The sequence below is a fragment of the Procambarus clarkii genome, chromosome 18, assembly GCF_040958095.1.
Source record: "Procambarus clarkii isolate CNS0578487 chromosome 18, FALCON_Pclarkii_2.0, whole genome shotgun sequence".
NCBI classification, from domain to species: domain Eukaryota; kingdom Metazoa; phylum Arthropoda; class Malacostraca; order Decapoda; family Cambaridae; genus Procambarus; species Procambarus clarkii.
Window position 1 is genome coordinate 28,809,875 of NC_091167.1, and position 17,055 is coordinate 28,826,929.

Here is a 17,055-nt window from a genome sequence, read left to right on the forward strand (position 1 = left end):
CCAAGTGTTATGTTAATTATGGAACTAGTCGTTTGATCCAGTTATCCTGTAATAAATTGGTACAATTTAACAGTGTTTACCGTCTTGCCTTAGATGAAGTCTATCCTTGGAGTGAAATCAAATAAAAGGAGAGTAATGGATAAACGGTAGCTACGAGCATTATCGATCAGTTATAACTGACGGTTGTCTTACCCAAAACACAGGGCGGTCGACTATCTCCTCAGTACATCATATCAGTGATAATTATATATTCCTGCCTCGTGTCTTATCACACACACAAAGCTCGAGAAAAAAAAACTATTTTGCTCTGATAAACACAAACAACTAATTCACATTGTTCGTGTTGTTTTGAGTAGCCACAACGAAACCTTTTCACATGCAAAACGTACCGGTAATCGACCATCGTGGAAGTTAAAGACCGATATCTTCACCGGCAGGATTTCTCCTAGTTTGATGGATGGAGGGAGGGTGAGATCGACGAAGAAATTGGAGAAGGTGGTTATGTTCACCTTGCTGGAGACGCCAAGACCTTGCTGTGGGTGGACGCACACTGCCATGCCCACCCACTCGGCGAAGATACCAGGCACTGTCACCTCCCGCCTCGCACCACCAGACCTGAAAATAATACGCTTTATGTAGTATATTAACTAACAGAAGCAGCAGCACCCCCACCTGCAGGTGGCGTTCAGAAGCCTCTCCTCATGGAACCATTCACCGAGGGAAGCTACCTAGAGCCGAATGATAGAGGTCTTGTTGAAACTCATTTAGAAATAACTCCCATATCCTATTTGCCTTATTTCGTACTTTTATGCAGTTATTTTTGGTTTTAATTCCTTATTAAACATAACTCTTAGGTCATTTTCACATTCAGACTTCTCATTTTCAAAATTAAAAATTTAAGTAAATCCAAAATGGGTCCTTATTTTTACACTTATTTTTCACTCAGTCACTTATTTTTAACAGCACACAAGACACTGTCGATCCAATCAAGTATCATACAAATATCCTGATATTATCTTGCAATTGAATTAACAAACACAATTTCACAAAGACTAAACCACCATGATCGAGGCAACACGAGCATGTTTCTTAAAGCCTAAAGCTTAAATTATGTGCAACTTACGGCAGCATGAAGAGTTCCCACAACCACGTCTCTGGGAAGAGTGTCCTGTAGGCCCTCTGCGGCTCATCACCTGGGACCCTCCCCGGCCTATCACGTGGGACCCTGCGCGGTTCATCAGGTGGGACCTTCTCTGGCTCATCAGGTGGGACCTTCTCCGGCTCATCACGTGGGACCTTCTTCGGCTCATCACGTAGGGTCCTCTTTGTTTCATCAGCTAGTTTCTTCTTTACTGACTTAGCCACTCCGCCACAATTTGTCATAAAATATGGAAAATCTTGCTTTTCGTTGCGTTGAGAGATCTTACGAACTTCTGTAAACAAGAATAGTGGAAACAACTATAGAATATTCCCGTCTTGAAAACTTGCGTTAAATTATATAGAGGCATCAGAGCATACTACATTGGCTGCAATCTAAAAGCTATTTATAACTTTCTTTCTGCAAGTCAGTAATTAACATTAATTTTGCACGAGTTTACTGAATCAAGTAATATTAAGGTATTATACACAATTATAATACATTAGTCATAATACCTGTACTAGCTTTTATATAGAAAAACAGTGTATTTGTTACACTAGTAGCAGGGAATAATTCTAAACATAGTATACAACCAATATTGGTAACTCGTATAGTGTTATCTGGAAAAAAAATACCATGATGAAATTAATTAGTAGATGGCGCATACTGCTATATTTGATTACTGGCATAAGTTTGATTTTGTTAGTCTGGGTGACAAAAGGTGACCTCGAGTGCTTTCACTAATATTGCCATTATCATTACTAGGCGTCTACTACTATGCTATCAGTACTATTTTTACTATTGCTACATATTCTGCTTCAAGCATGCATCCTTCAGCTGGGAGGGGGAGCAGGTGCTGAGGCGCCGAACAGAGACACGGGCGAGGACTGGGAGACTGGTGTGCAGTTGACATTATCATCTTGAACCAAGATCTTGAGCTGACCCGAGAGAAGGCAACATTAAGCAACACGCAGCAATAGATCGATTGATTAAGATTAAGACACCCAAGAGGTAATACAGGCATGAATAGCCCGCAAGTGGTAGATTTTTTTTGAGGCGTGAATGTGATCTTTGGTCGTGAAAGGATATATTGCGTGCTGTGCTCGCATTTAAATCTTCAGTCCTATTATGTGGCTGCTATCGCGGAGGAGGATACTACTTGACAGTATTTATGAGGGTGTCCGGCTGCTGGACACTTTATTACCAGAAGAGTGGCAGTGTTGATGGCTTCAGGGTGATTACTGCAACATTCAGGAACTTAAAGCTCTTGAACAAATCCACAAGGGCCGTAATGAGGGTTCGAACTTACGTCCAGGGTGATCCTAGACGCGCCTTATCCCACCCAGGACGTAAGTTCGAACCCTCATCACGGCCCTTGTGGATTTGTTCATTTAATGTATCACGCTATTGTGATTTGTGTGTGTCTTAAAGCTCTTCTAAGGTCCTCTGGTTGCTTCACATTCCGGGAGATATTGATGTAGTGGCTTTACCGTGATTGTTTGGCAGAAGATGCAATCCCACTTTGTGGGTTCACCAATTTCCCCAGTTGCATCTTTAACCTAGACGTAGTCTACATCACCGAACTGCTATTTCCCTGTGGATTCCTTTCGGGATATTTCACCTGTCTACCTTGGTGGCCTGAAGATACCATATTGCAGAGGACGAACCTTCTGCTACTCCCTGGTGCAGATGGTGTGCTCTCTCTGCTTTGTCTAGGCGTGGGAGTTTTTTGGTGATGGTGTTTTGTATAAACTCTAGGCTGGGTTGGATTCTTTTGTGGATCACGAGTTGGTAATTTAGCAGTTTCATTGGCTCTCTCATTTAATGGGATTCCAACATGGTTTGGATCCAGTTTAGGGTGATTTCGAGTCTGTTGCCTTTAGCTACTACTCATAGACGCAACAAATCATCAAGTGTAAATAGTGAAGTAAAGGTGAAGGCGATGTGAAGAAGGCGAGGTGAACATGAGATGTATCATGTAACGTGAATAATGTAATATTAGATGTAATCACATGATGTAATGTGACGTGCGATGCCTCATGCGAGGTCCGTCATACTGTGAGATGCATCAGTTGAGGTGAAGTATATAATGTTTTGCATCATGCGAGAGGAAGCATGCGAGGAAAGACGAGTCATTTGAGATAAGAGATGCACAACGAGGAAAGCGAGACATTCGTTCCTACCTTCAATCTTACACGGCCTTGTTTCCAGCTCCAGGTTAGAGAAGACGTGTAAGCCAGCTTCCTGAGGGGGAAAACTCAAACCATTTTAGCCAACCTGGCAAATTCACCACATAATAATGCAGCTTTAGTCATATGCAAGACGTTTACATCGACCACACACAATCGTTTGCCAGACGATTTAATTCTGTGAAAAGTTTCCGTGAATAAGAATTGGCTGGGAACAGGAGAAACTTGACCAAACCTTAAATACTTAATTTACTTAATTCTTAAATACTTACTTCAAACATTGCAAGAGAATCCACATAGTTGGTGTAGTAGGTATTGTATTTTCCAGAATCTGCAAATATTATAGTTATTTTAGATAAATATTTTAAGATAGATTTCATATACACAACTGCACATCTAAACAAATATTTATGATACGCTTCTTCGACAATCACTATAATTATTCACAGTAACAAGGAACACATTACGTTACTTATTGAAACCGTTTATCTATGCCTGGGTATGTATGCAGTGTCAGGACTCCATCCAAGCCTAGCATATGACCTAGCCACTGTCAGTTATTGTAGTTCTCTACCTTTTATTTTTGCTCATTTATTTGTTTTTTGCCATCGAGATAAACTTAGACGAACTTATGTGGTGTCAGAATTAATGAAACTTTGTGGTTATTAAGATGTATTTGTGATAAGAGTGGTAACTAGGATACGAATGGCAGGCGACGTTGGAACTTGTGGACCTTAGGCCGTAGTTACTTTAAGGGTTCACCATGCCATACACGGGGAACCAATCAACGTAAGACACTGGGCAAGTTCAAGACGTCTTGCAAGGGCTAAGATTGACCCAAGCACGTCACTCACCCACGAGACGTGCGTGTTTCTGGGCACTGTTTAGGTACCTAGAAGGCTACAAGGCGGTCGACAGTGTGATACAGAATGAGGAGGTCAAAACTAAAGTGGAAACTGACTGTACCTTGCCTTGATTCCAAGCCCTTCTTACAGTATTCGTTATCCTTTTCGGCATCACTTTTAAAAGTGTAGACCAGGAGATCCACATAACGGAAGAGGACATCAAGGGAGAATGGATCACTTTGAGGTTTCAGGAGCTCCAAACTCTTGTCTATCACACCTGTTCCATAACATTAACAACCATCATTTCTCTTCGTAAAGTGCACGATAACTTCAGAATACACAAAACTAAACAAAATGTAATAATTATAATCAAATAAGCACACGCATTCTAATCAATAAGCATACACAACTATGAGGGTTCAAAATACACTCCCCCTCTCACGCTGCTCTTGGAGATCCCCGTCCACCACTTGTAATGCAGAAGTCACAATAACGTAGCTAAGGATATGATAACCAAACCACACACCAGAAGATGAAGAAACGACAACGTTTCGGTCTGTCCTGGACCATTATCGAGTCGTATGTGTATGCGACTTTTACACACAGGACTTTATGATGGTCCAGGACGGACCGCAACGTCATTTCTACATCTGTGTGTGTGAGGTTTGGGCATCACCCCCTCGTAATGTGTGAACACCGGCCCGGAAACCTAACTATCCCACCGTCTACCCGCTCAAGGCCAAGTGTCTCTCCACTCTAAGTGAAGCAAGAAGCGGCGTAATGGTCCTGATATTCTATTAACACTTTAACAATGCTGCTAAATGTCTCACGGATTCCACTATAATTCTGGTTAAATCAGTCACACACTAGAGATTCATCGTGTTATCTGGTGCAGTAGCCGGCTTGCTGATAGCACTGTGTTGCTTAACCGAAAGTGTATAGAGCTGTGATTTATATAAATCTGCGCGCGCGCACAATTTTTTTGTGGGAAAAAATAGTAAGTAGTAACAGTTGATTGACAGTTGAGAGGCGGGCCGAAAGAGCAGAGCTCAAACCCCGTAAGCACAACTAGGTGAATACACACACATACACCTCTCAAGCTCTTATCTAATACCATGCAACAGATTGGATAAAAAACTACAAGTGTGTGAAATCGGACCAATTACCGGATGGATGAAATAACCTATACAAACACACACACGACAAAACGGTTCGTCCTAAATGCAATATAATCACACAGATTACAATGTTAACAATGGTAATGTGTTTAAAAATACAGTAAAATTGTTTACGTCCAAATTACCTATTCGTTCTTACCAAAGCTACAAAATGAATTTGGTGCTGATGTAAGTTGTATTGTAGCTCGTTGTCCCTGCTTTGCCTGCGACACTGACCATTTCAGATCCACTGGATTAGGAAGGCATCTCTCCACAGGCATCCTCCTGGAGTCTGACACCACCTCTCCGTCGTCGCGCGTGTACCATATCAACACCTGCAACATTACTGTACTATATCAACATCAATGTACGACCCCCAGTCACAGCCGTGTGCCAGGTAAGTCCACTACGGGCTCACCATAGCCAGTGCTACTTGCAACTTTTTGTTCCGAGTAGCTGAATCCAAAAACAACATTGTATGACTTCAACACCAACGTCGTCATTATACTATATCTCACAGTTGTCTCAATGTACATGTGTATAACTGAACACCTATCTTGAGAAGAACGCCCCTATCTTTCAAGAGATGCACAGAAACTTGTTACTCACAAACCAACCAACCAGTCTCGGTCACAATGGACCATGACGATGCAACCACACACTAGCAAGTGAAGGGACGACGACGTTTCGTCGTCTCTTCACTTTCTAGTGTGTGGTTTAGTCAACAGCCGGTCGGCCGAGCGACCTGGGACAGCACGCTGGACTTGTGATCCTGTGATCCTGTGGTCCTGGGTTCGATCCCAGGCGCCGGCGAGAAACAATGGGCAGAGTTTCTTTCACCCTATGCCCCTGTTACCTAGCAGTAAAATAGGTACCTGGGTGTTAGTCAGCTGTCACGGGCTGCTTCCTGGGGGTGGAGGCCTGGTCGAGGACCGGGCCGCGGGGACACTAAAAAGCCCCGAAATCATCTCAAGATAACCTCAAGATAACATATTTCAGCCACGTTGTTGTGACTCCTCGTCTACATACAGGAAGATACAGACATGATATAACAACATACCTTGGCAACAGGGGACGCCGAGACTGGGAGGGTGAATGTGATGTTGATGACGCCGATTATGGCGTGTTTTGGGAGCACAACAGGTGGCCCACCAACCACGTTTTCAGTGTTGACGGGAAGAGCGCTGGCAGTCAGCTCGTATTCCTTACTGCCGAAATATTTGACCTCTCTATTTGCCATTACCTGAAAAAATTGTATTCTGTATTTCTTGCAGTTAACGTTATTCCCTAAACCACTTGATTGGCTTAGGATCATCGTGGACGAATACAGTATGTATATAGTACAAACATGTTGTGCCATCGTTCTCCATAAAAATACCGAGATCAGTAACAGAAGGTGGAGAGTGACTATTATTGACTTTAGGGAAAGAGTTGAAGTATACAAATGTGAACAAATTTAGAGCAATGGTCACCGAATGGGAGACGTAATCAGGAGAAGTGCAGACATGACGGATCTGAACAGTCAACACAGGATGACTATTTTGTGGGTTTTAGAGGAAGACAAAGAGAGACGTTCGTGAAGGTGAAGCATTTGCTGAAACTTCATGAATGTAAATTTCTAACAAAATAAAAAATGTAGATTTAAAAAAAAAGGAACGACTTTTTACAAAAAAGTATTTTGAGAGAAAGTTATCAGCTTGACTGATGAACTAAGAGGACAGGAGGAACAAATTAAAGAATTAATCATGGAAAATAAGACGGCGAATGTGAAGGGGGAAGAATTTCAAGAAATAAACAAAGATAAACGAATATGGACGAACTCAAGACCAACTCAACACCTTAGCCAAAATACCGAGTTTAGCAAGAATTTGCCAGCAGAAAATTCGTGGACCGCTCAAATGGAGGTTACTAAAGTGTTAGAAAAGTGTAAGAAATGAAAGAAACCAGTGCGCAAGTAGAGAGAATAAGAAACAAGACTGAGATGACAGCCCTGGTCTGGTCAATAGGTAGAGCCTGCTCCTTCACATGGACACTGATGGTCCGGTCAACACTGGACACTGATGGTCCACTGATGACACTGATGGTCCGGTCAACAGATAAAGCCTAGTCTCTCACCTGGACCGTGATGACAGCCCTGGTCTGGTTAACAGAAGAGAACAGGACGGAAATGTTGTGGTTGTTAGGGCCGCTGGAGTTGCAGCTGAGAGGTGCCTCGGGAGCCTGGATTAGCAGGGAGGCGTTCGATGCAGAGAAGAAGTGTTCAATTGTTCTGACACGCCTGGTACTGTCCATGAGGGCCCGGATGCTTGGTGCCGTAATCTGTTGATGCAACGATAATATAATATATATAGAGTTCGTACATTCTTGTACAGCCACTAGCACACAAAGCGTTTCGGGCAGGTCCTTAATCCTAATTTTCCCCGGAATACGACCCGCCGAATAGTTTAACAATCAGGTACCCATTCACTGCTGGGTGAAGAGGTTACAGTTAAGGATTCCCGCCCAATCAATCCTCCCCAGCCTGGGTATGAACCAAAGTCAAAGCGCTTGCGAAGCACTGGGCGAGTGCTTTACCACTACGCCACGGGGACTGCGAATGAAACTAACCTAATCTAACCAAACTAAACCTTAAGCAACATCCAGAGAGATATGCAGCTAACCAACATCCTCCTACTCCTCCAAATGCATAACACGAAGAATAATCCCAAAGGATATACAGATTTACCAAATTAAATAAAGATTAATTGGCAGATGAACTAGGGACCATATATATAAATAACCAAGAAAGCTTACTATGAGCCCCACTTACCGTAAACTGGTTAGCAGTTGGCGAGTAAACCAGTGCTGTAATAATACCATCGTCAGGAGAGGTGGCGTTAGTGCAGACCTCTCCTGCACACATCTCCACGGGCACGTCCACAGCAGGCGACTTGTCCGGGAGCTCGGCCTTCACCTGAGACAAGTTGAACACCGTGGTACACACACATGTTTACACAACCCTCATACTCAAGACCCTTTTACATCCTTCTGTAAAATATCAGTCCATTTACTGGTAACACTGCAACTGTGTTTAAAGAGGTAGCGTTAGTTGTCAAAAAAATACGTCATTCACTATCTAGACTTAATTACTTGAATGGGAATTTCTACAATTTGATATGTTCCGTGATACTGTTTTTAACGATTTACAAAAAAATTACCATCATCGTTACTTTAACTTATAGAGACAAGTGGCCCAAAGTAATCGCCAACAAAACCTAAACACCTAACCTAACCCAGTGTCTAAATATGTACAATATGCTAATATAAAATAATATTAATTTATATTTGAGAAAATTCTTGCTTTGACTGAAACAGCATGTAAAAATTTATGAATGCATCTATGGGGTCGACCGCTGGATGTAATGAACCGAGTCGAGGACGGGTTGTGAACCTGGGCTGGTGTCACTCATCAACGAAGTATCCTTTTGTTTACGAAATGATCAGTTATTAAACAATAGCTGATGAACGAAGGATAGCGATAAAGACGAACGAGGGCTGGTGTCAGTAATGCAAGGAGAAAAATCAAGGTGCCATAGTTAATGAGTCTTAAGATGCTCATGTTTCTGAAGATGCTACCGGGAGAAATACTTATGGTGATTTTGGTTTAAGATGTTTATGAGAAATTTGAAGCAAAGATCTAACAGGAAAAAAAATGGGCTTAGCGAGTGCAGTTATTCACCCTTGTTAGTGGCGTCCATGTTAGGTAATTACAAGGCCAGACTATAAGCTGGGATATGAAGACTAACTAAAAAAACACACTGACCTTACTTCTTAAGGGTGAAGACCTAAGACAATAAAGAACAGTGGGTGTAAATAAAATAATCCCACTCCTGCAAACCTGTATGGTGTATGGAAGGTTTGGCTTCATGTACTGATCCTTTCCCAGGACTTTTAAAGTGATGGCTTGAGAGAGGAGAGAGATTTGGACCGTCTCTGTCACCTGAACACCTGTCCCCTTTTCTGTCACTATGGCTCTCAGCTGTACTAAGTTTACTAAGCAGTCTATCACCCTTATATCTTTGGAGTATACATCTAGATTTTTGCACCCGGAGATCTGAAAATAACAACATTTAATATTTCACATTAAACATCAAATACAGCATACATGTTGCCTCATAATATCCCTGGTCGTTTCCCATTACATCCGCGGGGCTAGATTCAGGAAGCAGTTACTCAAGTTCTTAGGAAACCTAGCCTTCTTATCGCTTTCTTGGCTGTTACGTTGGGATTCAATGAACCGTTTCTGAAGGCTGCTCTTCCCGAGCACACACCTTCACGCCAAGACGCCTCTAGAACACACCAACCTTCACTACACCGTACACAAGGCTAAATTTCTCGACTACACAACGGGGAACTGAAAATACCTTCGCCAGGAGATCCCGACATGGCAACAATAAGTTGTGTCTGTATATATCGAATATTAAATAATAAGGACTAAATCCTTACCTCACCTAGGCAAATATATTGGAGTAGAATGCAGACTTTAATGTGCTACAATACTCTATTAATTTACTTAAAGTACACCTTGACAATATTATAAACATTGGGAAGCCTCAATAATAATTTGTATAAAGATGATACTGGTGGCAATTATTATTTATTATATATGTATTATTATTAGAGATGATCTGTTGATCTTTGGTGACGAAGACACCAAGGAGCAGCAACGCATGTCACAGGTTATATCAGTAATTCAACCTTGGGGGAGAGGGAGACCTCGATATAATCCTAACGTGTATATATATACACTGGCTCCCTGTTCCCCCCCCAAGAGTTAACTCTTAATAATAACTAATAATTATCACAGTCCAATAAGTTTAAAGTCGTTCCATCCAGCTATACCGGCTTGGCCCTTTTTGTGAACCCGTGTTATTCATATGCCATAATACCTTTCCCACTCTGTGCGTTACACTAGCCTTCTGATTAATCCAGTCACTCCATACACTAAATACGTGACATTTGTAAACGCATAAATTTAACATTTTCCATGGAATATACATATATACCTTTATATATGGACGATTTTCTGGCCTGATGAGACAGGGGTCTGAAGGACACTTGTGTTGGTGATGGGTTCACGCAATTTGCTATGATCTAATTTCTCACGTGGTGAGAGCAGGCTGAATATAACTCTGGTCATTCATGACTACCGTAAACACTCACAATTTACAGCATGTTGGTTAATTCCTTTCTTACGTGTGCAATTAGCTGGGAACGTTTAATTTGTATAATAAAAGTCAATTAGATATGACTGAATTAAGATAATGATTCAATTTATTATGTCAAATAATGAAAACGCGTCGTAACTATGGCATTTGAGAGACATTTTTCCACTATAGAATTTCAACATGAATCTGGTTTTGCTTAGAAATCTAAATACTTACCAATTTTTTATATCCATCTGGCAACTTTAACAAATACAATTTAAAAATGTATTATGCAGAAACAAATCATAATTTGAAGAGTTCTGAATCATGTAAGGGGAGGGGAGGACCATTCGACTCAAAATATTAAAAATATTAAGTTTGATACCATGTTGTAGTTTTTCCAATTAAAAACTATTTTGTTTTCCTTGAATCCTACAAGAAAACACGAAATTAAGCTTCAAGTATCTAAATTTTAGGAATTTACATCATAATTTGATTAATTTTATCTTCTGTACTTCCAGAAAGACTATAGAATTTACATACTCACATTTTTTTAATTTCCATATTTTTCACCTATCATTTGCAAAAAAAAAAAAACTTTAAAAAAAAAAAAAGTTTCGACAGAACTAGACACTCCAAAGGTTCAAAATATATTACAAGATAATATCAAACTAAAAAAGACTGGAATACCTTGCCTCTGTAAGCAAGTGATGAAAGCTTCAACTAATAATAGAGACTTACGGTGTTCGACATGTTGAAGGCGACCTCACACGCCCTATTCCCAGTGTTGTTGACTTCAACCGTGAGGTTACCTTGTACCGCCTCGCCATGGCTGTACCTGTCAACCCAGTTATCATGAGAACGATCACGTACGGTACACTTTTAATAATGGTTCATGTTTAATGGCTTAATGGATCACCATTCCTTCCCCCCCCCACCCTTATTTCCCCTCACCCAACCCCCATTCGTAGAAAATTATAAATAACGAAGAATTAAACTGGTGAATAAGTCTACGAAAACTAACCTTCATTACTGACTTTACTTCATGAAAATGAAGTAAAGACACGGGACACGGACGGACGGACACACACTGTTTAACATAAAAATATGAACGAGGACTCACATGGCGCAGACTGAGAAGTTGAACTGTGTGTTTGTGACGTAGACATAGGTAGGGGTCTCGATCACCACCTCAAATTGCGACAACACATCCTCCTTCACCTCGAACTCCGAAGTATAGGTTATATTGTCCGTAGTCCTAACAAGAATATAGTAGATTCCCTGGTGCAAAACATGAGATGTTAGTACGAAGATTTTGCACGTAAGGCAAGCCTGTAAACAGCCGTGAAAATTATAACTTTATAAATAAATACGTCACTGTAAATGTATAGAAGATCCATTACAGATTTTTGCAAGATTATAAATGCATTTCATATGTTTGAACTACTGGAAGACTGTAGTAGCTGAGTTACACACACAAATCACAATTGCGTGATGCATCAAATGAATTAAGGCAGCGTCTGGGATGCTCTCGGACGCAGGTTCGAATCCTCGTCACGGCCCTTGTGGATTTTTAGTTGCCGAGGTTGTGCTGGTGCCTTGGGTAGAGCTATCATCTCAAACTTTGTCTTCTCAACCTTTAGGATTCACAGAATAAAAAAAAAGATGAAACGTGTACGCACATGCTGGTGATAAGCATTATACAACAACGACATATACAAATATCTGGTAATGACTCATTACACATCTGCAAATATTTTGCCACATTTATACATCAAGTGTAATATCTATAGCCAATGTTTTTGTCAGTGTGTGTGTGTTGATTTTGTTTTCAGACATAAGCGTTTCTTCCCTGATGAACCGTCCTTGGGTTCACCAACTCTACCCCTGTGCCCGGGTTCACCAACTCACCAGCTCGGGTTCATCAATGAGGTTCACGTGGAGGTGTACAAGACCAGCCGAGTTGTCAACATGTTCCCACCTGGCGATATGGTAGAGGGAGGGCTCGGGGGACATCACCGACACCCGCGGGTACTGTTGATAACAGACACGTTTATGTGGTACTCAAATACAAGTCTCAACTAGTAATCATATTTACCACTCTGCTTATAATCAAGTACAAATCTAATTATCAAAAGAACATATTGTAGCATCGTCCACGTTACGGGATTTTCAAGAGGGGCTATAAAGACACCAATACGAGACCAAAAGGCCACAAGGCGAGTGACATCAAAGGTATCAGATTTACCAAGGATTCTAACTTGGGTGAGAATAGCTCGAGCTACCTTATCCTTTGTGTGTATTTATACCTCAATAAATCTCCACTGTTCCAATGGATAACATACGGAAGAGCGCGGTAAACTTACTGGATTGGTAGAGACACTGAAATTCGGGTAGGTGAAAGAGACGATCCTAATATGGACCGTCTGGGTAGGACGATAGAGGTACTTGTCTGTCTGGACGATGGTCCTCTTGTCGTCGTCGAGAAAGACGAGCTCGGCCGTATGGTTGATCATCTTCCCGTCCACCTCACCCGTCACCGACAGGACGTTCCCGTAGTCATGATACACAGGTCTCGTTATATTCACGTTATAGCAGAACTCTGTCTCTCCTGCAACACACACCACACCATGTACACACTCGCCCTTTAGTTCTTCAAGAGCAAGTAACTTAAAATGGCAAGTTTGAATAGTAAATAAATGCGAGATCTTATTTCAAAGTAGCATAAACTGCATATGTTTTCATTGTCAATTAGGAAATGTGACTAAAATGTACACTAAAATAAATATACTTGCTTGACAGGCAATTTTACCGGGTGGTACTGCAATGGTGGTGTTGGGGAAGAGAACGGTGACCTCGCTCTCGTCCAAGCGTGTGACGCTAAGGATGAGGGAGCCGGCCGGGGAAGCGGTGTCATTCACTATCACACACACCTGACTTGGCTTCCCTATCACCCACTCCTGCGGCGTCGTTATCACATAATTCCTGTCAACATACACACACTGAGGTGACATTGGAAAGGGCCCCCCCGGCCCTCATTCCACCCTTAATTATAAACAGGTTTGCCGATCCCTAGCAACACAAACTCGTTATACTTTTCACCAATATGTTAAACAATAGAAACGTAAGTAAAGGGGGAACGGGTAGGCTTTCATTAAGGGAGTAAACGCACTGGTGAAACTTCTAGAACCTTGTGTTCACTCAGATATTCGAAGCCCTAGCGCAAGGCAATCAGATTATCGGACACGAAGGAAGCCAGCCAATGAGAAGGGAGGAGTTGGTTGAGCGTAAACTCCATTTAAAGCATAAACACTTTTAAAGCTTGTAGCCGGTTTTCGGTTATTTTCGTGTCTCCAGGATTTAAAAATGTTATATATTCCTTCAAGAAGGAGTGCAAAAGCCCAGCGGACTTTAGTTAACCCAAGAGTGTAGATTCAAGGAAGAATTAGCTACGAAACCGAGTGTGAGGAGTAACTTCAATCCCTGCCACATTCCCAGTGGTTTGTATACCTTGAGTAACCCGTCAACAACAACAAATGATCTATAATCCTGCCATTAAATGCTTTGTTTATGAATGATACACACTTTACACACGACTCTTAAGTATGTAATTTTTCTTGAGCAGTGCTTTGATCATGTCTTCTGCTGGAATCGCATCTCTATAAATGTTTCATTCACTGACTAAAATATCAATAATGCCCAACAGAACCTAACCTAAGTTAGGCCCAACTATAAATTCAGCACATTCTATCATGAAATAATTTCGCCTTAAATTTGAGAAAATAAACATTTTGAACACGCAGTTCGTCAAAACTGAAGAATGCGTCTTGTTAGGCCGCCTCGACGAGCCTACGCTAATGAAAGATAGTTTTGAGGAGTAGAGGCTTCACGGACATACGATACAACCCACAACTGGCAATATTTGTTCGTTACGTTTCCACTCGTGTAAATGTGAAAGAAGAGAATGTTGGACTTTGTGATATTAAAAACTTAAAGAAACAACTCGTGAAGACATTAAAAACACCTTAAGAAATGCTGATGTTCCACTGAACAAACTCGTCAGAGCTGCAACAGATGGGGCATTTACAACAGTTTAAAAAACTACATGCATAAATATTATTCCATTTAATATGAATATTTTTTATTAAATTTGATAAAATTTGTTTAATGTGTATGTAAAAAAAACTTCGTGTAAATTCTGTTCATATTCAACAGCTCTTTATAATCTGTGGCTCTAACAATCAGTAAGTTTGGCCACCCCTGATATATGGCATCAGATATAATTCATAACCTTTTATCGCAGTGCCTTCAGGTCCTGGACATGTTTCACCCCCCCCTCCCCCTTAGGAGGAAGGCCTGACACTTTAATCACTAGCGATGCGCATCGCCTGGTTGTAAAGCGAACCTCTACATATTTAGCGTTTGTGCACAATCGTCACTGCTTCCCGTGACGACATAATATGCTCGAGGAGGATTGAATTAGGTGTTTCTCAAACGATGCCAGTTGTTGATTTAGTTTTCATTAGTGTGGAAGGCGGCTGGAAACGTTGTCAATATTTTATTTGAATTTACGTTAAAAATATTTATTATCCAAATATTGCGGGTAAGAAACAAAGTGGAAAGCACGAGATAATTTAAAATTATACGTAAAAAAATGTATAAAGTAGCAATACAATCGGCGTACATATTTAATCACCCAAACTAAGGGTGATTGTGATTGACCCAATCACCCAATACTAGAGTGTGATTGAACCCCCACTGTAGTATTTCTTTAGTATTGAATATTGATCAGGCCTGAAGTATACGTGCAGGAGGGTCACCAAGCTTGTGGTAACCTTAATAACTTTCGAGTTTGTCTTGTCTTAAACCCACTAACCCTGGCGTCAAGGGTGGGCGTGTGGGGGGAAGATAGTTATCGCGACTTTATCCGCTTAAGACGACGAACGCGAGACTATTAGCTACGAACTACACCACATCTCACCCACTGCAGACGGCGAGACAGAAGATAAGGAGCACCAAGGTGAAGACGGAGCTGCAGGTGGTGAGGAGGCCGGCGGGCGTGACCACACGCCTCGAGGTCCACATGGCTACTGACCCCCCCACCCTGGCCGGCGGCGCCTCCCACACTAGTCTACTTCACCTTAAAAAAACCTCTTTCATGAATAATTAATACAATCAGAATTGTATTCCAAGACAAGATAACTTTCAGAAGAAAGCGCAGAGCCATTATGACTATACCACTGGAGGCGTGTTGTATATAACAATAAAGTGAGAATCACAGGCTTTTATTCGTAATAAATTGTACTACAACTACAATCAGAAACTTATTCGAAGGCAAGATAACTTTCAGAAGAAAGCGCAGAGCCATTATGACTATATACCACTGGAGGCGTGTTGTATATAGAACACAAAAATGAGAATCCGAGGCTTTTATTCGTAATAACTTGTACTACAACTGAGCAGGACTGCGGTAGTAGAAGGTGCAGTGGTAAAACAATTGTCGGAATATCAATAGCAACAGTAACAGTAGTTTGCTTTAATGTTGGCCCTTAACAGTAAATTTTCACTGCATCAACACTAAGAAACGGGATACGCATCTCTGAGTAAACATCTTCATGTAGAAATAAAAACTAAACTATAGATTTAAATTTAATACTTTCATGCGTTAATGTGTGTATATATCTGTACAAATTCATGATTTATTTTTTGTGAAATGGTTTCACAGCTATACTCTACGTACTTTTTAAAAAGTTAAATGCATAATTGATTAAAGAAAATGTAATATTAATAGCCTAGCATATATCATTATAATAGATTATAAACTAAAAATCTTAAAAAATCTGTAATAGCTCCAAAATCATGTTAGTCCTGACGCTGAGGAAGTGGAATAAGCATAATTGTTTACAAGTGAGTGCATTAATGTATATATATATTATAAAAGATAGGACCGATAACAAACTAATTTAAAGCATTAAGAAGCATATTGCCGATTTACTACTGCAAGCTTTAACTGTACAATGTGAAGTTTTTCAAGGTACACCACCTCTGCTAGCTTAGACTTCACTTAAAGTATTGATAGGTTCATGAATCTAACGATCAATCTACCAGTCTTCCAAACATTGATTTAGAAACGCTAACAATGAGTGACGTGTTTATTATTGAATAATAACCCACCAAAACCCGTCTATTATTGAAAAAGGGGTTTATACTCAAAAACGGTAGAACTCGGCACAATTGAGTTGGACAAACCGGAAAACAATTTTCTATGTTGCAAAGAATCTAAACTAACCAAACCTAACCTTCCCAAGCCTAATACGCGATGTCTGAGGCCTAATACAGTACATGTGTATGCTGTATTAGCCTTATATATAGCCTAAGCCTTATATTATATATAAGGCTAAGGAATATTTGTTTAGCCCAATTGTTTTTCTGACTATAAGGTGAATAGTACATAGTTCAACTATCTAATTGCTTAGAATAGCAATCTTTGTACCAAGGAACACGGTTACAGAAACTACTATCCAAGCAGGAAAATGGGTT

The 17,055-nt window shown here is 40.7% G+C and overlaps 1 protein-coding gene across 1 annotated transcript in view; it reads right to left on the minus strand.

The window, feature by feature from the left end:
• Positions 1-15,632, minus strand: part of LOC123754564 (alpha-2-macroglobulin) — a 30,398-nt gene extending 14,766 nt beyond the window's left edge. The window contains exons 1-16 of the mRNA XM_069326437.1: positions 15,497-15,632; positions 13,328-13,500; positions 12,882-13,126; positions 12,427-12,549; positions 11,639-11,796; positions 11,257-11,353; positions 9,207-9,422; positions 8,139-8,282; positions 7,445-7,648; positions 6,390-6,572; positions 5,490-5,664; positions 4,294-4,449; positions 3,600-3,658; positions 3,322-3,382; positions 1,124-1,433; positions 390-615 (exon numbers count right to left, since the gene is read on the minus strand). Of these exons, the coding sequence (XP_069182538.1) occupies positions 390-615; positions 1,124-1,433; positions 3,322-3,382; positions 3,600-3,658; positions 4,294-4,449; positions 5,490-5,664; positions 6,390-6,572; positions 7,445-7,648; positions 8,139-8,282; positions 9,207-9,422; positions 11,257-11,353; positions 11,639-11,796; positions 12,427-12,549; positions 12,882-13,126; positions 13,328-13,500; positions 15,497-15,600 (2,634 nt within the window). The 5' untranslated portion in view covers positions 15,601-15,632. The remainder of the gene's footprint in view (positions 1-389; positions 616-1,123; positions 1,434-3,321; positions 3,383-3,599; positions 3,659-4,293; positions 4,450-5,489; positions 5,665-6,389; positions 6,573-7,444; positions 7,649-8,138; positions 8,283-9,206; positions 9,423-11,256; positions 11,354-11,638; positions 11,797-12,426; positions 12,550-12,881; positions 13,127-13,327; positions 13,501-15,496) is intronic.
• Positions 15,633-17,055: the final 1,423 nt, after the last annotated feature.